This window comes from Calonectris borealis, chromosome 2, assembly GCF_964195595.1.
Source record: "Calonectris borealis chromosome 2, bCalBor7.hap1.2, whole genome shotgun sequence".
Classification (NCBI taxonomy): Eukaryota; Metazoa; Chordata; class Aves; order Procellariiformes; family Procellariidae; genus Calonectris; species Calonectris borealis.
In genome coordinates this window covers 94019741-94047066 of record NC_134313.1, presented here as the reverse complement: position 1 = coordinate 94047066, position 27326 = coordinate 94019741, and the positions used below count along the sequence as shown (strand labels likewise).

The window sequence follows — 27326 nt, the reverse complement described above, 5'->3', positions numbered from 1 at the left end:
CATCCCTCCAAGAAGGATGCTGCCTACATCTGGCAAAGATACAGTTTTGAAAGCTGGACACATCTCTCATTAACACATATTTAAAATTATTGCTTTAGGAAGCATGCTTTCAATGCACCTACAGTTCCAAAGCTGGATGTCCCAAGAAAAAAAAATATCTGGGTCTCTGCATCAGTACCCCGTTCCTTTTATCAACACTGGGGTTTCACCCTTTGTGTATCATCAGGAAACTGGCTGTCTGAAGTAGGTGTTTTTTTCTAGAATCTGTGGTTTATAAGAGGCAGCCAAATGGATGAAGCAGCTTTGAGAGCCACTATTATAGTAACTATTTCTTTTCAACAACCTTCATTTTCCAAGCTCTGAAGGTTACATACAAAACTCAACAGATGACAAAATTGTGGCCTTAGGAAGACTGCTGTCCCTGTATAACACTAGTTGTTTCATGCGTAAGAAAATCCATCATTAATCCGAGTAATATCGTAGGATAACAGTCAATCTGATAGCATTTAATAGCAATACTTAACTATCAGCTGAGATGCAGTCCTAGCACAGCCTATCAAGTTGCCATAACATCTTTTTCTCTGTTTTGCATAAAATATGATAAAAAGGTTTATGTCTCTGAAGATGGTGGCACAACAAAAAGGGTGGGTTCTTTTTTTTTTTTCCCCAAGTTTCTACAGTTCTGGCATAGATTCTAGTGGAAGCCTAACATGTTCAAACACATTGTGTACTCAGTGCTTCTACTAACCCAAAGGAACATATTTCTTTTAACATATATACGTTGTAAATGATACATTTAATGAGATCATTAAAATGTTTTGATTGCCTGAAAATCCACTGCTCATAATTTCCATTCTATGAGAAGCTTCTCCATTTTTGTAACAAGCTGAAATTAAAAAAAAAAAGCAACACCCAGTTTTTCTAAGAAAAGAAGTCCAGAGTCTCCTTTAGCTTATACTGATGAAAATCAATAACAATTATTCTGAAGTCAATGGAGTTATGTCAATGTAAACCAGATGAAAAATCAAGTTACAGATCTTTAAATTAACCTTCCATAATTTGGGTTTAAATGGAATTTTCAACTGTATCTTGATCGAAACAACTGATACAGTACTGCATTTTGGTAAAACTAGTAAAGCAGCTACTTAGTATACGTTAAACACTCATGCATTTTAATTGTGAATCCACTCTCAATTTAAAATAACAAATTGTTCTTCTCACAACAACAATTATATAAAGTAGAAACATCATTGTTTGGAAACAAAGGAAAAATCACTGTTAAAAGTGATTTTCTCCTTCCCAGCTCTTCATAATATCCTGCAAATTTTACACAGCGAGTACAGCTATGTTTGGATGAGCTTGCCAGAAAGTTCACAATCAGATTTTTGCAAAATGAAATATATATGAAATAAGGGTGATATGATTCATAAGCAACTCATTGTAAAGTCATGCACTGCATGGGAAACATCTTCCTGACCTGAGCAATAAATCATTTTATTTCCTGAAACATGAGATATAGTGCTTTAATCCTTACATTTTAATCCTGTATAGCATAGCTGGAAATACTTTGCTTCATCATAATATTTCCAATCTCTTTCTCTGTCCTTTAAAATTGTAATAGTACCTTATGATAGTGGGTTTCTCAGATTTTTAATACATTTGCAATGTTTTTCAAACATTTTCAGTTTACATATCCCCAACTATTTTCCAATGGACACATGAGATCTCTAAACAGGAAAGATAAAGCTACTGATAATAGGCTTGTTTCTAAAGGTTGTTCTTCATCAACCGCCTGGGAAATAATCACGTAACAATAAAATCCACAGATCACAGATTGAAAGCAACGGTCCAATAACACGAAGATAAAATTGTCCCACCTTATCAAGTGATCCTCATTTGGTATTACTTTAAAATGTGTGATTTCAATAGAACGAAGTGGTTCTAATTCCTTTAAATATTGCTAACAAAGACATTAATCAGCATATCAATTGAATTACTTCCTTTTATAATATTTTGACACACATTTTGAACTTTCCAATGCCAAAAATGTGCTAAGTCTGCTTGGCCCCGTTTTCCATTTGCACCACACTTCTCAATGGAATTCCTTGGGTAATGGAAAATATACTACTACCTCTATTTTAAAAATGAGGAGATTGAGGCAGAAGGGTAAAGGCGTGCAGAGGTAGGAAGCATCAGCAGCAGTAGGGCAGCACACTGGAGGGGGGTCATTGCTCCTCAACCCAAGAGCACCTCTGCCCCCGACATCCACTTGCGCGCTGAGAACATTTGGACAGCTGAGGGCAACAGGAGGTCAAATGAACTAGGCATGGAGGGAACAAAAATTAATGATTTTTATAATTCTGAGGGGGAAAAAAGAGTAAGAGACAATTTTGTGAGGAATGACAGGGTACAGAAATTGGGAGGGAACGCAGAAAGCAGGGAGACTTTTCTTTTTCCCAGGGGGCGGGAAGATAGCATGAAGCTTACCTGGAGGGACAACTAGTAAGCCCCGTAAAAGAGGCGCATGGAAGTAGGGTGAAAGGCCTACCAACCAATCACCAGAAGATGAGAATCAGAGGTGACGTTTGTCACAGCACAGCGAGCCACGCTCCCCTGTGATTCAGTGGAGCTAACCCTCCACCGGGGATCTGTCGTCAGGGCTTTCAACTCTTCGACTGTTTTGCATACAAACAGAAGTAGGTTTCCACCTCCCAGAGAACAATGACAGGATGATTTCTATGACTACACAGCAGCAGTTCTCTAAAGTGACGGTGAAAAAATGATGTTTAATTAGCAGACAATCTGCATGTGTAGTGTGTAACACAAAGCTATTAGATTTCACATTCAAAATGCCCTTTTTCAGGACTAATTACACATCTCAGATCTATGATATGGGCTGGTTAAAAGGATAGGGTGACATACCAGCAATAACTGCTGGGCAAAAGGTGCTATTTTAGTATATTTCCTCCATATAATTTGTCTTAAATTAAAATATTTTCCCCTCAGGAACTGTACACCGAACAGGAAGAGGTGAGGCATCAAAGATTCTTATAAAGGAAAAACCAAACATTAATACTGAAAACAATATGTAAAAGTGTTATTCCTGTTCCCAAGTTTATGCTGTTAATGGCACTTACATAAACAGAGCAGCACTTCGCTTACAGAAAACTTAACCTTTTGCTCCAAACTATTCACTTTGATTTCTTAATCGCAGTTCATATACACTACATTCTAAAACAAAGGTAAATGTCTTTAGCCACTCTGATTTGTTAACACTCATTTAAGCCGTGTTTTTTAAATTGTACAACTAATGTTATTGAATTAAGCCTCTCATTTAAGCTGTCACAGAATTAGACAAGCCCTTGCATGTATGAGCTGTGGGTAAGCGTGGGTGTGCTTGCCCATCAGCACAAACTCTTTATATTGTTTAAGCGTGTGTAAACAATTGGAGTTAAGTACATGCTTTGCTGAATTGGTGCTACAATAGCTAGAAATGTGTGCAACCAAAAGGAAAATCCAGCACTTGTACAACATGGAAATATCATGCTGTCTAAGGCAACTTGCACAAAAAACGGGTTTTAACTTATCTTGTTAAATAGCTATCAAAGTTCAGACATCTGTGCCCTTAAATTTAATGCCCCTTTCCTTTTCTCCCTGTCTTTCCCCTCCTCCATGCTCTCAGCAACCAGTAGCACATCAAAAAAGGTGCTGTTTGATGGTTCAAACTGAGACATTCAGCCTTTACCCTAGCACTCCCTTGAGATGAAGCAGGCAAGGCTTTTAATCTTACCTGGTGACACATGACTGACTAATACAGTTTCTTGGACCTTCTGACCTCTGAGGGACTAAGTCTGGTTGGGTTTTCAGCCTCTCCAGGTGGCTGGGACATCAGCTTGTGGTAGGTCATGGTATAATCAAAGTTTTGCACAGGTCTTCCCTGTCTTTCTGTGCACCCATATTAGTGCTAACTTTCAATGTGCAAATTTCTGAGTATAAAATGTGTCATTTCACTTCAAGTTAGGGGTAAAAAGAACTTTCATTTACTTCTACTGAAGGCGAAAGAGTGTAATAAGAGCTAGCCTTAAAACCAATCACAGTGGCATACAACTTTGCTGAGTCAGCGCTGATGTATTTTCTTGGAGAGAAAAAAATGGTCTAGCTACAGCCAAATAATTTACTTGAAACTTCGCCTCCCACACAAACTAATAAGCAGTCCTAGACGGGTTTGACACTTATACGGTATAACTCAGCATGTTCCTAAATCCATGAACCTCCCTTCTGAGCTTTGTTGCTCAACTGTTTTTCTCTTAGGAATTTCTTCTGGTTACCTTTGCGACAGTGGTAGTCCTCAAGGCTCCCTTTAGGCCCTCAATACATTATTTTGTATTTTCATAAACCGCCCTTTGCTACAGGAGTCCTGGAGCCACCAAGAGGGGGTCCTGAAACACAGTTGAACTGTATTTCCAGGGAGCTGGAAAGAGCCATGGGCAAAGACCTCATCGAGAAGTAACAAGGTGGGGACTAGTGAGAGCGGAGGGAAGGAGAAAAAGAAATCTCAGCTTCTGCAAATACAGGAGGCACAATTTTTTCTAGTACTTGAACAGGGCGCATAAAACGCAAGGTGCTACATTTCCTTCCATCTTCTGTGTTATGAATAATTAGATTCTCAGCTAGAATGTGGTGAGAAGTACATCTCCAACACCAGTGAGGGTCCCAACAATTCAATGTACAAATCACCAATTGCGATGGTCTGCGATTACCATAGGAGGACGAATTGTTCCAGCTACAGATACCCCTTCAGACTCATAACAGACTAATCAAGTAAACACATGGCTCTGACAGAAGAGTCAAAAAAAATCTTCACGGTGTGTGCTGCGGCGTGCAGTCAAGCTGGTGTGTGACCAGGGGTATGAGATCGGCGCTTTCAGCCCCGGCTCTCCCCATTTCCCGAGCTCTGCTTCTGCACAGGGACAAGTGGGGCTGCTGAGGACAGAACAGGTCAGCACTAGAAGTCATTATCTGGGATAAAACCAGAGCGACACCCCTCAAATGTAGTATTTTAACAACAAAACCCCTTGAAACAAGCTTCAAAGTAATTATGCTGGGGGGGCGGAACCCAACCCTAAAGTAAGCCCCCAACCCTAACAGTTTAAGAAGAGAATAGGAGGGAAAGGCAGAGACAAGCTGACAATACACCAGGAAGACTGCAAGCCAACAAAGACAGCATGTCCCCTCTGCTCCTGAAAGACTTGGACATGTTTGGCCTAGCTGTACTCAGAGCGCCAATAAAAACATTATTTCACCTAGCTGTAGTTATTGCCGGTTGCTTAAACTTCCCATAAAAAGTTACGTCCTTATTTCAGAACAGGCCGTGATCGCTCTCGGGGGACCCTGAAGTTAAGCAAGGGTGCTACGGCTCCCACACCCAAACCCTGAACTGGAAATGCCACCAGGCAGAGGGGCAGCTCTCCCACAGGCAGAAAAGATACATCAGGAGGTTGCATAAAAGCCATTGCTGAGAGCGAACCCCCCTTTGGGAAAAACCCTGTGTTGCTAATTTTCACTTTAAAATGAAAAAGGCACCGAGGCAAAGAAACTGACACTGTTATTTACTGAGAAAATCACTTGAACACAGGAAGACAGTAAAATTATAGCAGCTTTTTGAAACACACATACATTTCAATGAATATTCCCTTTTTCTAACATTGCCACTGAAACTGAATCCCACTCTTGCATTCTTTCCATGTGGGAATAGTGTTTCTCTAGTGTAATTAATAAATTAAATAAAAATAAATATGCAGCTATAAACCCAGAGAACTCAGTTTTCTGGCAAGATAAATTGGTGCAGTTTCACTGAAGTCAGATTACTTAAGTTTACAAAGAAGAATCCAAACTTAAACATTCCACCATTAACATGTCCAATTGCCACAAAAATTTTGCATAAGAAAATGTGAAATAAAACATTTGGAAAGTGATTAAATGGCAAAAACCAGAGCATCTAAATAAAATGTCCATTTATCACTGTTCAACTTGTCATGCTCACTACTGTTTTAATATCAGTATTTTTAAGAACACTTCTTCCTTTGTGGACTTCTGAAATTCATTGTTATCCTGTTTTTGTGATATTTCCCATTTAAGTTAGTTTACACTTCCTCTAGGAACAGAAGAGGCAGTCAGATCACCTGCTGTTCTGAGATGCCTACAATACTTGAGCACAATGGGGTGAAACCAGGACAGAAAGTTAGCCCAATTCTGAATTTCCTGGCTTTGTATTTTTAGTGGGACCTTTCACGTAATTTTGATATCCCCATAGGTAGCTGTGCATGCTCTCAGAAAAACACACATGCACATACATACACTCTGTACATGTTCAGGAAGAAAGCTGTAAATTCTAGTACTAAAAGTTAGGATTATGTGTGCCAGCGTTGCTCTTGAATGCACAATGATACAGTTTCACAAAACACCTTTAGATTAATTACACATTGTAATTTTTTTCCTAATAGGATTGCCCCCTGTGCAGAGAACAGACTTGCTCTGAGAGCAGAGACTACTGTCTTGTGAGAAATGAAGTAGGCAGGGGTCCTATGGAGTCTGAAGCTAAGCAAAGATAAGAACTGCAGAAAAAGGAATGATGGATTCACAGTTCAGTCGGATTAAAGCTGCTACGGAAAAATAAATAAAAGCCTGGTTTCTTCTGCAAATTCTGAAAAGGTGCTTGGAAAGTCACTTAAATCAAGGTTCTCATTTAGTCACTGACGCACATTCCTGTGTGCTTGACTACCAAGTCCTCAGATGCAAACAGAGGGGAGTTTTATTCTGAACATCAACCAATCAATCAATCAATGCAGATCTTATTTTTTTTCATGCCTTAGTTTCTCACCCAAAAAATGGGGATAAAATGCCAACGTTTTACAGGAATTTGAGAAAGTTAAGTATCTTGATATTTGTGAAACAATGAGAGAGAAGTACCCTGGAAGAGTCAAAAAGGGGTGAAATCACTCTCAGTGCAAGGCTTGAAGAGCGGCCATGAACGGGGCACAGAGTCAATCTGCTGTCAAAGAACTCCTTTCTCGCTCCCTGCCCCCCAGAGACTGAACATCTAGTCACTCAGGTGAGAACTCTCCACCCTGTGCAAGAGAGCCTGTGGGGGGGAAACACAAAAATGCAAACAAGGGTTTTATCAGAACACGTGGGCACAAGTTTGAGTTAAGTTTGTGGAGGCACCCCTCTTGCAGTCATTATGCAATTTTTGAGCTAATCAAGTTTGCAATGTTTCTTTTTCCCTCCTTTCATAGTTTTCAGGATGTATTCGTATTTACCTCATTTCTTATGCCCACACAAATGTCTTTGGATGGTGAGGAAGACTGTAACTGCTGCGGCCACAGAATTCTTAAATTTCCTGCTGCAGTCTAGAACCCACTTCCAAAAGTGGACAAAACTGAATTTTAAATAGTTTCCCAATGCACACTGAAATTCATCTCTCAAAGGGCAGTTTACCGAGGGGCTCGAGGAGCGGGGAGGGAAATCGCTGAAATTTAACCCTGAACCCCATGTGAACCCAGGGATTGGGACTGCATATTTTCCACTGTCCTGCCATCTGCTGCTTCACTGCACATGGTAATCTTTGGCAACCCCACTGAGAGCTGCCTGGGCTATGGCTCTGTTCAGACAGGGTGTAGAAAGAAAAGACACTGAGAATGTCATGGCTGGCTGACCAGACTACTGAGATCAGAGAGATTATGCCTCATTTGCTCACCAAGCCCTGCCAAAAGCAACACCATTTAACTGCAGGTACTCAAAACCCAACAGGCATGTTTAAAGGAATTCTAGGCTTAAAAAGAGAACCATTCATAATGTGCATTTGTTGGGGATACTGTAGCTACCACCTTTTGGCAATTATTCATGAGAGTTTTAGAAGAAAGTTTACAGTGCCCAGTGTTTCAGGTACAAGTGATATCTGGCAGAAAGCATCATACCTGATATACAGGACACACGGAGCTGGAAGATGACTCAAGGCAGGAATAAACAAATGGGACCTAATAGCCCAGCAGAGATAAACAGAGAAAAAACATAGCTGTTATTTTAAAACAGCTACAGTCTGTTTATCTCCCGGCTGTGAAATGCTGCACAGTATGGGAGCGTGAGGGTTTGGTACTTATATGCATAACCTTCATATGTCATCTCATGACAAGGGACCTCCCTTGAGCCGGAGCCAAATCTACATTTGTTCCCCAGAGCACCCCCATAGGCTCCAGATGCAGCAGGCACAGAATCAGCTCTCAAACTCTCATTTCCTCCGACAACACTCTTCTGAACAAGGGCCCCAACCCTTTCAGTGATAAAGTACCAAACATTTACCCACAGAATTTACTGACTATTTCAAAACGATGACTGTAAAAGCTAAGGAATATTTCAGAAGTGTCTTAGAGCTGCTAAGGGGTATTTTCTAAGGCTGTTAGACCTGCAAGAAAATTACTGTAGGATACAGAGTTACTATAGGACTTTGAATCATATCATGCTGACACCAACCACCTGTTATTAGTGTATCTCCCTCCTCCTCCCCGCTTCTGCCAGAAGTACTAGAAATGAAGATGTAATTGTGTATGTGTCTACAAGAACATCCTGCCCTATTTCTTCACTCAAAAACTGATTTGGAAATGACAGTGCCTTCTCTCGTATCTGCTTGGGAAAACAAAGGCACTTCAGTAAGATAAGCTTCTCCAGGGGCTGCAAAACTGTGGTTGGCAGATGTCAGGGTTGACAAATGTTCTTCTAATTGCAAAGGGACACTACAAAATTGTCCTCTGATGTGGAATAGACAGTTGCTGTCACCCCTTCTTCTTCCCTGCTGCTCTACTGCCTCCACTCTGTCTGCCTCACAGGGAGATCGGAAAAGAGACAGAAAAAGCCACGTAAGAGAGGAGGAACACGCATCTTTTTCGCAGCTCCAGCTGTGTTGGAGCCAACAGGCTCCGTTGTTTTGATGATTCCAGGACCTGCGCATCTCATTTCGCCCCTGCTTGACAGAAGTGGACAGCAGAGGTGGGAACGGCCTGCAGACTTGCAGAGGCAGCTTCTGAAATCCTTAAGCCGTTCCCTCCTAGAAATGGCCCTCCTTTCTGAGAGCTGGAGTCAGATAACCTTGACCCAAATCTCTCGTTAGTAGGTTCTGCACCCAGGTAACCCTCATGGCTCACAAGGGAGTTTTGCTAGTACTGAACTTTGTAAACAAAAGGCAAGGCAGGAGCAACGTGTTAAAATCGTAAGGCAAAGAGATCAAACATGCTTTCCACGGTATTTCTCGTTTGATACGAATGCATAGCTTGAAAAAAGTAGGTTTGAAGTAAAAAGCTACCCATTAACATTCTGCATTTAAACTGCTTCTTTGCTGCTAAGCTCCACTGAATCAGACCTCCCCATTCCCGCTCTCCTTGACTCATAACCTCAGTGACAGCCACGAAGCCGGGCAAAGCCACTTCATAAAATGTACTTCATTTGAAGCAACTTTTAATAATAACAAGGACTGGCAGGTAGCCATGTTAAAGGAGGAAAGACCTAGTAGGAATGTCCTACAGCATAAAAGTCTCTGTTGTTCTCATTACTGCAAAGGAAGAAAATCTCTTTAAATGCTTTTGATTCAAATGATCATTTGACAGAAACGACGGACAAGACAAATGGCTGTAAAACAAGGCAATTGGATTTCCTACCGCTACAATATCTTACTTGGCTCCCATGACACAATTTCTCTGTTATTCTGCCTTGCCATGGTAAAGTAAACTTACAGGCTACCCAGAAAACAGATGAGTGTAATCAGTCCTTTATAAATTATATCCCTTCACTCAAGGAAAGCAAATAACTTTGCCTGCTCTATAATAACTGTTTCTAATACTTCATTTTTTCTTTAAATTGTTTATAAAACACTTCAAGAGAGGTCAAGATGAGAGGGCAACAATAATTGGAGATTAAGGAAACTCTCTAAGTATTTTGCGCCTGTGAGTAAACACTTTGGCAATTGTTATGATACAAGATAGATCTACCAAAAAAAAAAAAATCAGCTTATTTATGATTTTCTTGAACATACATGTTATTTCATTTGAGAGAGAGTCCTCATCTTTTCCACAGCTATTTCAATTCAAATTTAAGCAGCTGCAGAGTTGCCTGATGTCACTTGATGGACAAATAACAATAGATTTAACCTGGTCTCCTATGAGAGAAACCTAAAGGAACAATGAGCCAAGGATAACTGATCTTCTTGTGAAGTTTTCTCCAAGTCTCCTGAGGAAGCAGGGGCTTTCCTCCTCAGAGACAGATGTGTTAAAGCCCACAGAGTCAGGAACGGGCAGAACTGAGCCCGAAAGACAGGGATGTGAATTTACATGCAGGACTGGTGTCTTTGGGTGGGGTTTCAAAAAGGGATTTCAAACAAAAGGGACCATCGTGTCCTTTTGCTGTCCCTGTGGCATGGTTCTGCCCACTCTGGTTTTTGTTCTTCCTATGTCCATGCACAGTGCTAGCAGCGGTCACAGCACTATTCTGGAAAAGGGAACTGTACAAACTCTGCAACATCATCTCTTGAGTGTCACAACTGTGCAGATGCCTAATGAAGCTGAACTGTGACACGTCGATTAACACCAATCAAAATCATTCACACCTTGGAAGTACATATGGATAAAATTATATTAAATCTTTAAACGCTCAACCCATTGGTTTCTTTTAAAATAGTTAAAATGTAGCACATCAGAGAAAAATGCTTCTTAGTCATGTTTCTGCATAGTCCAGATGAGGTTGCTAAAGAAACCACTCGTGTCCCCTAACATCTCACCTGCCAATTAAAAAGAAAACCCAAAACAAGTTACTGAAAAAGAAAAAACAATCAAATTCTGAGTAATTATACAGAAACAATAAACTTAAACATAGCAAAAATATTTGCTGAGGGATTCAAAAGTAGCCATCACTATAGGCATATCGGCTTACTAAAATGAAGTTAAATTCTTAAGTTATTCTCAAGAGTTTCAATGGAATTCAATAAACAGTATTTTATTAATGACAAAGTACTCCCTTTATCCGTTTTATGTGATAAGGTTATAGAAATGCAGGTTCAAGATTCAGATTTTATATCACCCCTCTTCCCTTTTTTTTTTTTTCTTTTTGAATACCCACATTTCCTTGATCTTCTCAAAGGCAGAATGTCATGTGCATCTGGACACAAACACAAGCTCTCTCCAAACTACTTCAGCCTAATACCAAATCAATGCAGATTATTCCCACAATTTATTTTTATCCCAGTAAAATCTCTCTCCTTGAATCCATATATTCCTTGGCATTACATGTTAGTCAAACACTGCAGCACTGTACAGTGCACAGGGGTATACTACCACCAAATAAAGCAGTTTATCCAAGCAGAGTGAAGTGCACAATATAACTAAGCAGCACCAAGTTATTAAAAAATTGCTTGTTTTTTTTCCCAGAGTCAAACTGAACTAAAAATTGTTTTAACTGCTTTTTTTTTTTTTCTAAAATAGGAACTGAACCACAACTGTTACCTGAACGAAAGTCTTTGTTGAACCTAACTCAGAACTGAACCAAGAAGAAAATACCTGATTATTGGATCAGAATAATTGTTTAACAGAGAATTTCCCAGAGGAAGTTCCCTTATCACATAACTTCACATTTCAAAATTTTGTATTTTTCATGTAAGGTTCAGAAATACCAAGGCAGATAAATAATTATTGATCTGACCAAATTGAACTGACTTGAGTCAGAGTCAAAGAAAAATCAGATCTGAACCAAGCCATTTGCTGGTTCTTCATGCTCTTTTACTTGTTTCTAATTATTGGTATTTTTCAAGCATCACAAGCCCATGTTCTTGTACTACAGGGAACACGATTTTTCTTTCATTTTAAAATAAATTATATTAAACTTAGCAGTTTTTCCCACAAACATTATTTTAGAGTAGAAGGGAAATGAGGCTAAGCAAACATTTCCAGGTAACTGTCGCCTACATCATTACATAGGTGACTAGTTCTGCTTTTAGAAGTAGGGAATTAAAACTATTAACATTATGCTTCTGTCTTGAAAGCCTTCTGTAAAGCGCTCACCTTTTCAAGACGTAAGCCTCCCGGTGCTTTGAAAAAACTGAATGTTCTTGTCATTAAACAGCAGGTTTGAAAATCTGATCAAGGCAACTGAGCTATTATTCACTTACCGGTAATAACTTTCTTTTTAAAACCAATAGAACCAGTCTTAGAGTCAGAGCCTGTATGCATCAAGATTCCTCTGTAAGTATTTGTAGGATCACAGCTATAATACTTTGTGTAATAAAAGGCAGAAACATTCAAAAAGAACTTACTGCATGATGTGGCTGCATAAGCATTTCTTTCCAGATAGGCTACAGAATAATAAGAGGCATTTCCCGTAATCCATTGAGGATTAATGTTCTAATTTTTCCCCTCTTAGTACTCTAGAGGAAAAGCATATTTTTAAAAGTGTTAAATCTTTCAGAATTTTTTTATTCAATACCAAGTCTTTTGTATTAAATATTAAACTACCTGATTTTAATCTGTAGAAACAACATTAAGTTTGAAAGAATCCTCATGTACATCATCAATTTGGACAATTTTGATTTATTCTGCTTTTAGAGCAAATTTTACTGAACATACTAATTCTTTCATCAGACTTTCATGTACAGGCAGCCGTATTCAAGCATCATCCACATACTCACACACATGCATAATTTTGGAAAAAATGAATGAACATTCCATGATGACTCTGTGGGTTTCTTCATGGGTGTTGATGCCTGGTTATCATTGTCTATAAATGTGACGGTAAACCAGATGATGTCACCACACCACCAAGCCCACAAGGAACCTGTATAACCAAAGTGACAGGAGACACTTAACTTACTTGCAAACAGAACAAAGTTGTGCAATAACTGCAGCACACTAATGAACTCAAACCCGAATTGCTTCATTCCATGATTTCAAAACAAAGAGCTTATTTTTCCTTTAAGTGCAGTTTAAGATTATGATACTTTTCTGAAGAAAAGCATCATTATGAGACATAAGTAAAAATTTAATAATGACCTGTTATTTATTGATTACTTTTCTGACACTGTTTTGGCTATAGATCTTGGATTCACCAGCACGACGGAAACTGTTACTGGTTCTTTAGTAACACCAGCACTTTCAGAACTAGGCAGCAAAGGTAGCATTTGCCTACTGTCGTTACATGAAATCAAGCTTTCAAGTTCCCAGCCCGAGTTACTGTTACACCAGTCTTGCTCTGTTTTTCTTAAATATTGCATGGTCTGTGGGGACCATTAAATAGGCTAAAAATAAAAGAATTGTATATGTGCTACACTTTTTTTTGGTGCGAAACTCAAACAGGTTTAAAGAAAAATGCCTATTATTTGTACTATGTGCTGTCCTGGTTTTGGCTGGGATAGAGTTAATTTTCTTCCTAGTGGCTGGTATAGTGCTGTGTTTTGGATGTAGAATAAGAATAATGTTGATAACACACTGATGTTTTAGCTGTTGCTAAGTAGTGCTTACTCTTATCAAGGACTTTTCAACTTCCCATGCTCTGCCAGATGCACAAGAAGCGGGGAGGGAGCATAGCCAGGACAGCTGACCCAACTGACCAATGGGGTATTCCATACCATATGACGTCATGCTCAGCAATAAAAGCTGGGGGAAGAAGAAGGAAGGGGGGGAAGTTCGGAGTGATGGCATTTGTCTTCCCAAGTAACCGTTAAGTGTGACGGACCCCTGTTTTCCTGGAGATGGCTGAACACCTGCCTGCCCATGGGAAGTTGTGAATGAATTCCTTGTTTTGCTTTCCTTGCGTGCACAGCTTTTGCTTTGCCTATTAAATTGTCTTTATCTCAAATTTTATCTCAAAAGTGAGAATTTTCTCACTTTTACTCTTCTGGTTCTCTCCCCCATCCCACCGGGGGGGGGGGGGAGTGAGTGAGCGGCTGTATGGTGCTTAGTTGCTGGCAGGGGTTAAACCATGTCACATGCTCAGTTTACTAGTTAATGGACTCATTCACAGCAGCATCCTCACCTGAAGATGCAAACAAAACACAAGCTAGCTGGTGTCCATTGCATATGATTTAAAGAAATGGACTTGAGACTATGAGAACATTAAAACTGTGTTAGAAAACAGAGCATCTGAAACTTGAGTAGCACTGCAAATAGAAACCATGGACTAGAACACAGCAAGGACTGTGATGCTAGACCATGTTGGGCTGAAGGCAGAGACACTCTCCTAAATGTAGGAACACTGGCATTTCTATGAGGACACACCAAATATAAAGGAGACCCATGGAGCCACCTTCTAGCCCAGATGCATGACAAGCACATACAATTTTCACCAGAAGTCAGGTGATTCAAATCACTACCTGGAAAACATAGCGTATCTGGATAGGTGATGGCCCAGGACACACAGCGGCACACCGTTCTGCTCCTCAGAAAAGGAGAAGCACACACACTGCCTAGTTCTAGACCTTCCAGAGGGCAGAGGTTTGTCAATGATACCTGAATGACTACCCCAATAGAGCACAACAGCAAATCACACTACTAGCACCAGTCTATCCCATTCCTCTATTAAAGAAGAGACAGAACACTTTTGCTATCTCCTACTTTTCCTACAACATACCTAGAGAATATCAAAAATCAGTGCAAGGATTTGAGAAAAGGAAGGCACATTCCTGCTGAAAAACACATGTTAAAATTAGCAATTACTGGCCTGATTTTCAATGACAGATGCATGCAATAGTTATGCAAGCAAACAGCATGGAAAAAAGGAGTCTTTGCAAACTCAAATGCCTGGTATGGTCACAGGATTGGCTTTGCTCAAGATTCAATGGCACTTCAGCATAAATGCTTAAAATGAAGTATATCACTGGTACCATCCCTAACCAACAAGGCGCTTAAGACCAGGGATAATTTTCAATTTACACTGTTTTCAAGAGTTATATAAAATTTGGGAAGTTTAAGGACTGTTCCTGAGCTTTGAAGGCGCACAATGTCTCCGTTTATCTTGAAGAAGCGCAACAATGGTAAAAAAAGATCTTGTCCCTTTTTTACAGTCTGCAGCAAATAGAAACTCAGTGTGAATGAGAGCGCACAGCATACCAGGCAACTCAAGTATCCCTAATAGATGCACACATGCCTACCAATGACTCAGAATATGGGCATGAGGTGGGGCTGAGAAGAGAAGGATGTCAGCAAGAAAGCACAAAGAAGATTTATAACTTAAAAGCAACTGTTTCAAAAATTTTTAAAAAGAAATGCAAAGTAAAATGTTTCTGTGTGTTACTGATGCTTTTCTCATGTCATCTGGATTTGTTTTAAATCCAAAATGAGCTCTGAATTTTCCAGATTCACACTTGGGAATTAGACTTGGGATTACTGTAGGATTTTATTTTAAAGTTTCTGGCAAGTATTCTCAATCTACCTATTGATGGATATTGATGCAACGAATAAACACCTTAAATCTCTCTTAATGTCAGGTTTTTAATATAAATGAGAAAAAAAAAGGATGTAAACTGGAGGTCTGAGTTGCTTTGCTGGACAATTCTTTTACTACTTGTAAATCTATTCACATTTAATGTCATGAAATCAAACTCTCGCCACCAAAAATAAAAATCCATCAGCATTCCTGCAGCATTTCTGTAGCGGTTTTTCTCAAACTCACATGTCCTAGGGCAAAAATTAAAAGAAAGTAGAGAAAACATGATATTGTATTCTCTCTGTTGGCTTGGTTTTAATTTGTTTTCCCATACCAAAGAGCAACCCTGAAGGGTTTCATGGGAAACCTGCTAACTGCAACCCACAACCCTTTGTTTTAACAACTATCATTCTGTAGGGGTGAGATACAATACAGATCAAAACATGCAACTGATATTGCAACATCTAAATAGCATGTGGTATCAGGTTTAATTACAATAAATACTTGTAAACTGTTTGAGAATACTCATGCTTTTGGACATAGCTTTCATTTGCCTATTGGTGCCTAACAGTTAAGCAGAACATATAATTAAATTTTAAGTGTCTGTGAAAGGCAAATCCTTGAAAAGGAAATATTTTAGCACGGTTGCCAAGGTGTGCACACATCAACAGTGTGGGAAACACATATAACTGACAGTATATACTGCTCTAAGTCCTTGTAACAGAAGTTAAAATCTGCTCAAAAAATACTTGCAGTTAGATGAACAAGACTGACACAAATCAGCAATCTGTCCCGCTATTGAGATTTTCAGCTATTTCAAAGTGACACAGGTTATGTTTATAAATGTAAAGCTTTCATGCACCCCCAAAAAGTATATAATGCATGGAATGGTCTGAAATTAAACTACCTATACATGCAAAATTTGTCTGTGTGTTTTTGCTTCATATTTTTAAACACACTTTTCTGGGAACTTTCAGTAAAGACTTAGTGCAATCAAGGCAGACAAAAAAAAATTGTTCCTAAGTTCAAACCAAGCTCTGACCAGATGCACTAACCTTCTCTCTGACCTCGGATAAAGTAGTTTACCTTCCTATGACACTGCTATAAAATCCCGCTATATGATGAATCTTATCGGAGGTGACATCTGATCACATTGCATTTCTCATTTATTTGTTTTTAATAAATCCTGAAGACTTTACAGAGGAATAATCAGTTGACATTTCCTTCTGCAGTGTTTTTTGAACCACTAATGGTGCAAGTATTTATTGTGAATTACAATCTCGCTTGTCCCATATCTTAAATGACTGAGTGGGTTAATTTCAAATAACTTTCTCAGAACAACATGCACTTTTAATGGATCTACTTTTAAAAGAATTTTTTAAATTATGCAAGAGAAAGTAAGTAGAGTTCTATTGAGAGGGAACTGTCAACCTTTGGGAGAGCTATTTTAAGGAAAACAGGATGCACACTGCTAAGAAAATGTTTCAGATACTAAGATGGGCCTGGTAAGTGTGGCAGTCACTGTATACATACAAGCTGTGTGTATGAACCTGCTTTCAAGTTTCTGCACCTGGTAGATGATGCCCAAAATTTGAAGGTTGTGGAATAAGGCCTACAGAGTCTCACATACTTAGTAAGAGCTCTGCAGTGATACCCAGCACTCTGAAGATGTGCCATAAGCGATTTCTAATGGTCGTTACTTCACACTCCCAGGGGAACACTGGCATCACTGATGTTGGGTTACATACTAGGAAGTAGACAAAGCAGAATTACACTAGTATATCGCCCGAGAAATGTATATATTTGAGAAAATTTATGCGAACAATCATAGTAAGACACAAGCCCTCAGAAGTTTAGGAAATAATTACTACAATAACAATGAATAAAATACTGAACATCATTCATTACTTATAGAATACCAACAATGTAAGATAGATTCATTTATGCAACATACCTCTTGCAATAATGATGTGACTTTGCTTTTTGTGTGATTTTTTTCCTTTCTTGCCTCTGACTATTTCAGAAAGACAATCACATTATTTAAATTTGAGGGAAAAATGCAGGAGGAAATCTTAGTGAATCACAACAGAACGAAACAATCGAGTAGATGCAACTGCAAGAAAAAATGGCTCAAGTGGCAAAAACAAGAAATACAGAAGTGGTTGACCGTGGCTGAGTCTCCACATCTGGGGAAACTGTATCCTGCAGTATGCTCTCTAGACTCTGGGTACGCCTCAGCTATGACTTAACTGTGCATCCAGAGGAGGTGTCATTCCCCAGCTAAAGCGGTTTCCTTCAGAAAGGATCTCACGTGCAGCAGCTTGGACTGAATTCCAACAGACCCCTGGTCTGGGGGAGCAGTGGACTGAGGTGTGTCTTTCATGCATGGTCTCTTACCCATCAGCTACCGGGGTCTGAGATGACCACTCTGTATCTATACCTCCCCTAATGTTTCAGCAAGGGCAATGGGATGCTTGGGTTAAATGGACTTCTGGCTGAAACCACTATGGCAGTTTTGTTCTTCCGACCTTCTGCAAACTCCACATTTACTTTAAGCTAGTTTGTAAAATGCAAGATATAAAACTCCTAATTCTTGCCTGTATTTCACTTCACGTTCTCATTTATACATATGCAAAAAAGCAGAACAGTCACATTTTCCATTGTGTTTTGCCCAGGGATAAATAAATGTAACAAAAAGGAAAAAATAGGGAAATAGGCACCTAAACCACATTATTTCTAAAAATCTTCCTACAAGTTTGTGTATTAATGCAGCCATAAGAACACTACAGGTGAGATACATGCTCTGACCACTCCATTTCCCATTGCTGACTTCCATATCTTCCATAACATTTTATTTCAAAGTTTTGGGCTAATATTTCATTAGAGAAAAAAGTCTGCAAATTCTTAGTTTAAGGAACTAACACTGATATCTGCTAATATAATTTGAGAAATGTTAAGAATTACACAGTAAGGTTTTCTAAATTTAGTAGTTTTGACATTTTGTAAATTGTGTAGATGCTCTGCTTTTTTTTTTTCTTAGATTAAAAAAGAAGTTGAAATCGATCATGAAAAATAGCAAAAACTGTAATCTACTTTCTTCTCAACACAGTATAAGCCACAAGGGAGCACATGATTTAATGACAAAAAGATCCATCTGATAAGATAATAATTTGCTCAAAGAGAGATCTGGGTTGCGAATGCAGCTGTTCCAAAAATCTAAACCCACAGGCAAGAAATTACTTAGTTTTTGTACGAGCTATATCCATAACTACTTAGATAAACTGGTGATAGACCCCAGAAAAGTGCATCAGATAGACGAGTATAGAATCAAGGCTACTTTGAGATAGAAAAGAAAAAAAAATTAACAGATGGTAAGGATTCCCACAAACTATCATTGCGAAGACTGAATCAAAAAGATTTCAGTAATTAGACTGTTCAACACAGCATCTTCCTTCATCAGTGACTCACTTGAGAAAAATATCTTTTTATATCCTGACACAGTTCACGTACATGATTGTTTCGTTCCCATACGTGACAAGTTCCATGGCACTGACCTGGATTACTTGGATGCCCAAAGCTAAGGGCATGCAGAAATGTTCTCAGCCTTCAGTTCTTATTTCAGAAGTCTGGTACTGCTTTTAAAACACAAGCTCACAGAGGGAAGCCCACTCGTCTGTTGGTGTGATTGCACTGCCTTCATATATCAGTATTGGTTAGTACTGGGAAAGTGAGACTAGAAGTTTAAGATTAAGATGACTTATTAGCAACATAAAAATTAGACAAAAATCTCCATATATTGTGATGTGCCCTGATCAGTACTAATTAGCCAGTATCAGGTTCAACATCAGCAGAATTAATCGAATTCACTTACTTTGTAACGTCAGGTCTTTTTTAAGGGGAAAACGTGTACTTAGGTGAAATAGCAGAGAGGTATTACCTGGCAATTCTCTATTATTACAGTCAATATTACTGCAAATCCATCTGTACAAGTAGACCCTAATGCCCACATTTATCCCCACTGACGTTTGGCTGTATGTGTAGATAAGAAAACACCTGCATGGATCACTTAGCAGGATCAGTCTCACAGCAGGGAGAAAAAGCGAGTAAGAATGCATGTCTTCAGGACACTGCATGCTTTCTCTGTTGAAACATGCAAACTAAAAAGCATGAAATGATCTTGGCTGCTCTATAGCGCACAACTGTCTGAGTAACTCCTTTTACATTGGCCATGGTACCTTGCCATCAAGTTTTCAATATGCTAGGCAGACGATCCCTGATGAGACTAGCCAGCCTGCATTCTTCTCATCCAGCAAGGAGTCAGCAAGACACAAGCAACACTCTGCTGACTTTTGCTATTCAGATATACTCGCGGGTTGGGAAATTTTGTATTAAATGAAAGAGACATAGCTCTGCACCGAAAATTTTACACACTTACATCTTTCACAGGCCTAAACTTACAAAAAGAGCACCAGCAAAAGCCCTTAGTATTTCCAATGGTACTAGGTTGACCAAGCTCCTCTTGCACAGAAAGTGTGTAAGGAGAGTAGCAATTAGTCTCCTCAAAGAAATGAGAAAGGGAAATCTGGCAGATGTTGGCTACATCTCTTTATAGGAGACGCAGAAGAGCAACTGTTACAGTAGGGATTGTAGGGATTTCTTGTGAAGGTCGGTAGCAGATGTCACCATCTGCTTCTGCCTTCTCTATAAAACAGAGGCAAAAGGGAGACTGAAAACTTGCTAAAAAAAAAGATAACAACAAAACCTATAAATTCAAAAGATACCCAAACATAGTTACAGTGAGAGGGGAACCCTTCCCCCTGGGAAACCCATGATCCAGATGCACAATAAAAGCAAAGCACACTCCCCATTCTCTTTAAATCATGATTTCTTTTCATTTTAATCTTACTACATGTCCTTTGACAACATTCAACCTGCAATCTAACACCTAGCCATTTCCTCCCCGGCTGAAAGAGATCACAGAAATGAGCAGTTGTATCCTTTCCCTCTGGCTATACAGCAATGGTCTGATGACAACTGCTTTACCAGGGTTGGTATCAGACAAACAAAAATTCCCTACTGAATGATCTACACAATGATGTCATGTGCGGTGCAGAGGCAAAGTATTTATTACTTAGGCAAAAAAAACCCAACAAAAAACAAACAAAACTTCTGTTGCATTGTGTCAGGAAACATGCTGTACATGTTTGTACATCTTGGCAGATAAAGATCAGATGAGGCAAGCAATGAAGTGGTTAACCAAATCAGAAAGTTATCTCAGGCATCCAAAGGCACATCTTGTAAACCTGAGAAAACTTCTTACACAGAACTGAGGAGAAAAAAAGTGAGGGCTTGTCTGGGAAGAAACAAATGACACTGTCAACAAGTAGTTTGCTTTCTCACTCAGAAAAGAAGGTATTACTGAGATCCAGAGCCCAACAAAAGAGCAGGAATCTTTCCAATGGTATAAAAAAGGCTTGGATCGAGCCCCAGCTTTCCTGAAAACTAGACTTGCTAATTGCCTCACTCTTCCACTGTCAAAACCATCATCTCACTGAACAGAAATACCTTTCCAATATTGCTATAGGGCAGACATTTCCACACTGGTAATACTGGGAGCCATGTTCAACCACCACCAGCAACTTGGTGGCCACCACCTTCCCCATTTGGTATCCCATAATGTTGTCTTAAAAAAAAAAAAAAAAAGGGAACAAAAAAAGCAGCATTCTGGGAAAGTTTTTTAGGTTTTCTTTAGTGTGTTTGTTCATTTTTGGAAACAGAGGCCACCTTGTAGCTTATTAGCACTGTAGAGAGCACTTTGCTTTTCAGCTAGTGTCATATTTAGACAATAAATAAGCTTCAGAAATGGAAGATCCCATTTTCCTTTGGCATTGCCATAAATCAGGAAACACTTGAGCTGTACCTGGATAAAATTGATGAAAGTAACTGAAGAAATCAGCTTTAGCAAGGTATACTGCTAATACAGTTCTTTTCCCCAAAGCAATCAAATTATGCTTATCTTATATTACCAGACCATTACTGGAAGTACTATGCCAGACCCTCAGCTGGCATAAATCAACATGACCCTATTCACTTTGGTGCAGCTGTGTTGATTTATGTGAGCTGAAAAGCATGTACTGGTCAAAAAGTGACTATTTCATCTTACAAAACTATAAAAGTGACTAAGAAATGAAAGGCAGTACGTATAATATAAAGAAAAAAAAATTAGAAAGTACTACAGAAAGGCTCAAAGTAGATCTATATTTTATTAAGATTAGTCTAACATATCCACTCATTTTACTCCATAGGAGATTTTAGATAATATTCACTGTTGTTACTGGACCCAAGTATTTGTGCAATTTAATAATGCTGTGCTATTCCCAAATTAAGACGTAAGGCTCAGACAGTGGGTTCAACCAACCTGGAATTTATCACTGGTGTTTTCTGTAAAGTCACTGTGGCTGTCATAACATGAAACATCAGACTTAAAAGCAAGCCCACACAGCGAACTTAAGTGTTCAGATTTGCAGTATGGTGTCACATCTTAAGAACTACTCCTGTTACGGTCTTTCTCTTCTAGAGCAAGATAAAAGTAGAAAATCAAATGAGATTCTCAAAGCCAGCACTTCTCTCAAGCCTTGGTAATTTTGAGAAATAGGAAACCTCTCATATTAGACCTAAGCACTCTTTACCCTTATGAACTCTGTGTAGACTTCCCTATTATTATACAGGCTACATGAGATTAACTATTGGTGCTCCTTTCCGAGCAGAGGAGGAAAGAATTGGTATTCTGAAATAAGAGGTGTATATTCCTAAATTCCTTTCTCAAGGAAGCAGCTCTTGTGATTAGACAGTTTTCATTTTCACTAGGCTCGTGTATCGCTGCCCCAGCGGTACAGTATCTGAACGCTATATGTGAAGAGAGATCACGAAGCAAACTCTTTACAATTGTCTGTTCAATTCAGCCTCAGTGACCAGCTGCTATCAGCCACTTGGCAGAGAACTGCAATCCATCATCCTTCACCATGAGCACTGGTACTTCAAATACAAATACTTCTGTATTTGATCACAGCCCACAACACTGTAGGCTGCCAGGTACCAAAAATGCATTCTGTTCATCCTTACCACTGCCTTACAGTGTAACATATCCCATGGATCCCTGCCACAAGAAACACTAGGATTTGTCTCTTCACAGCCTTTCCCTGTAAATACATTCACTGTAGGAAGCTTACAGAAATTTTCAGAAGTGTGATTAACACTTCAGATACGGGTAAAAAATATGCACTCTCTGCCGGGACAGATCAACTCTGCACCTCAGCAAGCGGCACTGCCACAACCTTCTGCTCTCCACTGATTCCTGGGCATTATGTTTTGTGTGGACAAGATGCACCGTCAATGGGATGTTGTATTCGAACAATTCACTGTAACACTAAACCATCTGGAATAATGGTATGTAATATTGGAATAAAATACGTATCCATTTATTCAGGTATTCCCAATCTCTGAAATTAGTAGAATAAAAAAAAAAAGGCCAAACCATAAAGCATTTTAAAACTTCCGTGTATGTTACCATCTCTGCATAGGAATTAGAAATCCCAGTTAAATCCTCTTTTCCTCCCAAAGCGCCTTTGCAGTCTTCAAAAACATTAGGAAAGCGATGAATGGCTAAAAGATTTGAATGGCTCAGAACTACTTTTAAGTACATTTCAAATTATACATTTTCTTCTCTGTATAATTTTTCAGACTTTCTCCCATAAAAACACTAAGCAAATGGCACTGGGCTGCGGTTACAGTTGCTTTCACGGCATATACTCCCGCTAAGGCGAATGGAGCCGACTGAAACCATTTCTAAGATAAGATTCCTGTTCGTGGCATAAGGGGCTCAAAACTGCACCCAGCCCATACACACAACCAAAAGTACAGCCCGAGACTTCAAAGCACAGACTTGGGTTCTCCACAGGGACATTAAAAGTGTTGAAAAGAGACTTTGGACTGGAAGCTCCATTGCAGCAGTGTCAAAGCTGGAACAAATGTGAGAGGGATCAAAATAGCAACGAGCACTGAAGTTTTCCTCCTTCAGAATGGCACAAGCCTATAGAGAAGCAGCACAAATGGTGTGTTCCTATAATTTCCATCTCATATTGTAGCTCCTTAATGTTACTAGAAACTATGCCAAGCTAATATTTGTCATTGCATATTCCCTCATTCTTTATGTTGGTCAGAATGTTTTAATTTAATAATGATAACTCAGAGCGATTTGGACATCAGTTTACAGTGCACCAAGAATATATCACAGTGAACTCTTTCAAAGAAAGCTAAGTATTAGGGCTTCTAAATGAAACAATCTAGTGAATTTGATTCTCTCTTAATTTTGAACTTGTACTGTCATCTGCTCCAGTGAAGTGATGCACCAACTTCCACCACCAAGTATTTGATGCACCGCTTACTGTAAATGCTGCCTACCCAGTGTACTATGAGGTTTTGCAGCTGTGATTCCCGAAGACTGAAATCAATATTTAAATCCTATTGACACCAACTCCTTTTTTCTCTTCTTTTTTTTTTTTTTTTTAAGCAGAGTTCCAATTGTGGTCTATTTTATATTTGTAAGTATGATTAAAATTATTATATTTTGTGCCAGGCTATAATTTATATAATTGCATTCCTGTAAAACTTGAATTTATTTTTCATGTAGAAACAGACCACAATAAAACACTTCTGCACCGAGAATCCAGTTTTCTGTGTTAATTTAAAGTTTAATTTTAGAGTGTTTGCTACAGTCACAGTACTTTAAGGGCAGAGGAAAACTGTCACTGTATAGGAGACTTCTAATCAACCATGGACTCTTAAACTAAATACCAGTATTAATTGTTCATAAAGTACTGCAAGAAGAAAAGGGATGATTAAGTAGAATTTAAGCTTCGTTGCTATTAAGGATTAAACAGAAAGGCGTTTTAAAGCCATGTGTTAAAAGCCATCTTGTATGGCCATAATCCACAAATTTTTCAGGCTGTACTCATTAGTCTTATGAATTTAGAGGGTCTGTTATTTCTGCCTCTTAATTTGACATTTACACGCAAATAAAAATCTTGAGTACAAGTCACACCTGAAATTCATCTGTTATGCAGTTGCCCACCTAAATGTTTAGAAAACCTTCTTTTAATGTGTCATTTTAACATTTTAGCCTTAACTTATTATCAAGAGGCAAAGAAAACTCGGGGATGTTATGACATTATTACAGTCTCTTGAGAGCAGATACACAAAATCAGATACGCAAGCCTCCCTTCAGCATCAGAGGGCTACAAAATGGAATATGGTGCTTGAAAGGGAAAGCTGCTGTTCTGCAGGCTCTGAGACTGCCAGGAGGGCTGCATTAAACACCGTGAGCAGACTATGAGTTATGACACCCTCCCTACAGAATTTTGGCAAGTTTAAATGAAACCTGTGGATGCATTGTTTCATTTCTCCGGTCAGAGGTATGCAAAGTTGGGACAGTTTCGCATGGGTTTTCTAACCTCTCCTGGGGCTTTCGTGATTGAAGAGGATGCCGTTCACAGCAAAGAGATTGTAGGCCTCTCTGAAGTTCACCACAATCCAATAGGCATACAGTTTTGCTGCCCCTACAAAAATAATTTTAAAGCATTACGTATATCCGCTCTGCCTGTACACAGCTCAGACAGACACACATACACATCTCTCTCACACGCAGGGTGAAGTCCACATTTCAACAGTGGAGCGCATTAGAATTTGATTCATTCCCTATATGTGTCACATTTCATATGGAAAAAATATCCAGCCCAATAAACAGCAGCTGAATGGGAAAATACTCCTTTTCTGTGCAGCCTCTGAACTGGCCAGGAAGCGTTAGGGCACTTTCTTGTTTTCTTATGCACACTCAAGTGTAGCACTTTTTCTTTTACAATATAATTAACACAGCCAGAGCGTGTGAAATATGCCACTGTGGTGACCTCTGCTAATAAAAAAAAAAAAAAGACTTTGGAGGAATAAAAGCGAAAATCTGGTGCCTTAACACTCAAATTGATTTGAAACTTTATCACCAAAGTCCTCCATGCACATTGCTTTAATAAGTGTTTCAAATTTCATGCGAGTTCATGAAGGAAGAAGTGAGCTCTTGGGAATTTTTCATTTAGGCAACAAAAAAATATGAAACCTTATCACTTCAGCAGTATCTCACAACCCTTTGTGAAGGAAGAGCCACCCTTCCCCCCCTCTCTACAAGAGCTGTCTACCTCTGAGCTGAATGAACACGGTCTTGTGAAGTGAGATGCTAATTTCCAACCCCCGGGCAATGGGAGCAAATACTTTTTATATAGTAATTCATAAAGGTATGCCTCTCGACATGTCTAGTCACTTTAGCTCTATCGTCATTCTAATCTCACACCCAAATGACTTCAGCCCTGAGACATGAGCGGGGAGAACAGACAGACAGACACTACACGCACACCATCAGCGATCCTCACCGTAAGGCGATCTTGGGTAAAATGGGGTGGTCTCCTTTTGCGGGATTTCTTGCACTTTTCCAAAAAGTTCACTGGTGGAGGCTTGGTAGAACTTCACAGAGTTGATAAGGCCACAGGTCTTAATAGCATCTAGGAGCCGTAAAGTGCCAACCCCATCAACGTCAGCAGTATATTCTGCTAGGTCGAAAGAAATCTTGGGGAGAGAAAGAAATAAAAAACCACCAATTTTACTAGGGGAACCAGAACATGCCGTGATCATGTACAACCAAACAAAGTAATACGCCACTTGTCACAGGCGATCTAGACACTTTTGTACAGAGTAGCTGCTCAGTTTACAAAAGTACCCTCAAAGGATTTCTAAGAATAAACAAGTAGTTCCATAAATAGCAGAACCAAAAGACTGGTGTTCCCTGATCTCTCTCTCAGGATTATTTTCCCATGCGAAGTAAGGGGTAAGTCTCCCCACAGTGGGAGCACTATCAGGCCCTCTCTCATCTCCACAGCTGCCAATTTTCACAATACTCACTTGGGCTTAATATCTTTGACACACTTGAATTTGGTTAAAATTGTCCAGAATATAATTAAAAAAATAATTAGATTAGACAGACAGCATGATGGCATAAACATGTATTTAAAAACCCCACAAACTTTAAATAAGGTCCAAAGTTTCGCAATTTAAACACACATCAAAAAGGAGAGAAGACTAGAAATATCTGCTATCAAACGAGACTCCCAACCCCACCTAAGGTGCACCAGAGCTGTGGCTTTTGCACAGAGGTTAGGGGGATGATGAAGTGGGAGAGCAAAGGGTGGAGGTATCCAAAAGAAACCTGACATCTCCTCCAACCGACATATCCTTCGAAGTATGATAATAAACTCATACACATTGCTGGGGCAAGACTCCTTTTTCTCTCCCCGCTCCAGTAACTCTCAGTTATCTTTATGATGAGCTTGATTGTGGCATAGGCCATAAGACAATGCTTGAGTCTTAGTTTTCAGAGTGTTTCAAAAATATATTAATTCTATTCCTTGCAGTTACAGAAGAAAACTAAAAACTGGAAAAAGTAAGCTGAAGGTAAGAGATGTGTTGTGAGCACCTCAATCTGCAGGCAGGAGAAAAACCGCTCGGAAGGGAGCTCACTCTGCTTGTTTGGTGGGTACAGACTGGTTGTTTGGACGTGCTGGTGGAGCTCCTGGACTCTGAAGAATTTTCTCCCACCGCTGCCCATCCCAGAGGCACGTTCCTCTTTCCTTCCACATCCTCTCTCCAACTGAGGGATTTTGCTTCTGTATGCCAGTTTTTGAAAAAAATGTTCCCTGTTCATACTGCCGATGTTATAAAAAAGGAAAGGGGAATGGATCTTTAGAGCAATCTCCTCCATCGCCCTGACCTAAGGA

At 39.3% G+C, this 27326-nt stretch overlaps 1 protein-coding gene across 1 annotated transcript in view; it reads right to left on the bottom strand.

Annotated features, from left to right (window-relative positions):
* GMDS (GDP-mannose 4,6-dehydratase) overlaps window positions 1-27326 on the bottom strand; it is a 436198-nt gene that overhangs the window by 236634 nt on the left and 172238 nt on the right. Inside the window, exons 5-6 of the mRNA XM_075142569.1 lie at window positions 25929-26121; window positions 24963-25067 (exon numbers count right to left, since the gene is read on the bottom strand). Of these exons, the coding sequence (XP_074998670.1) occupies window positions 24963-25067; window positions 25929-26121 (298 nt within the window). The remainder of the gene's footprint in view (window positions 1-24962; window positions 25068-25928; window positions 26122-27326) is intronic.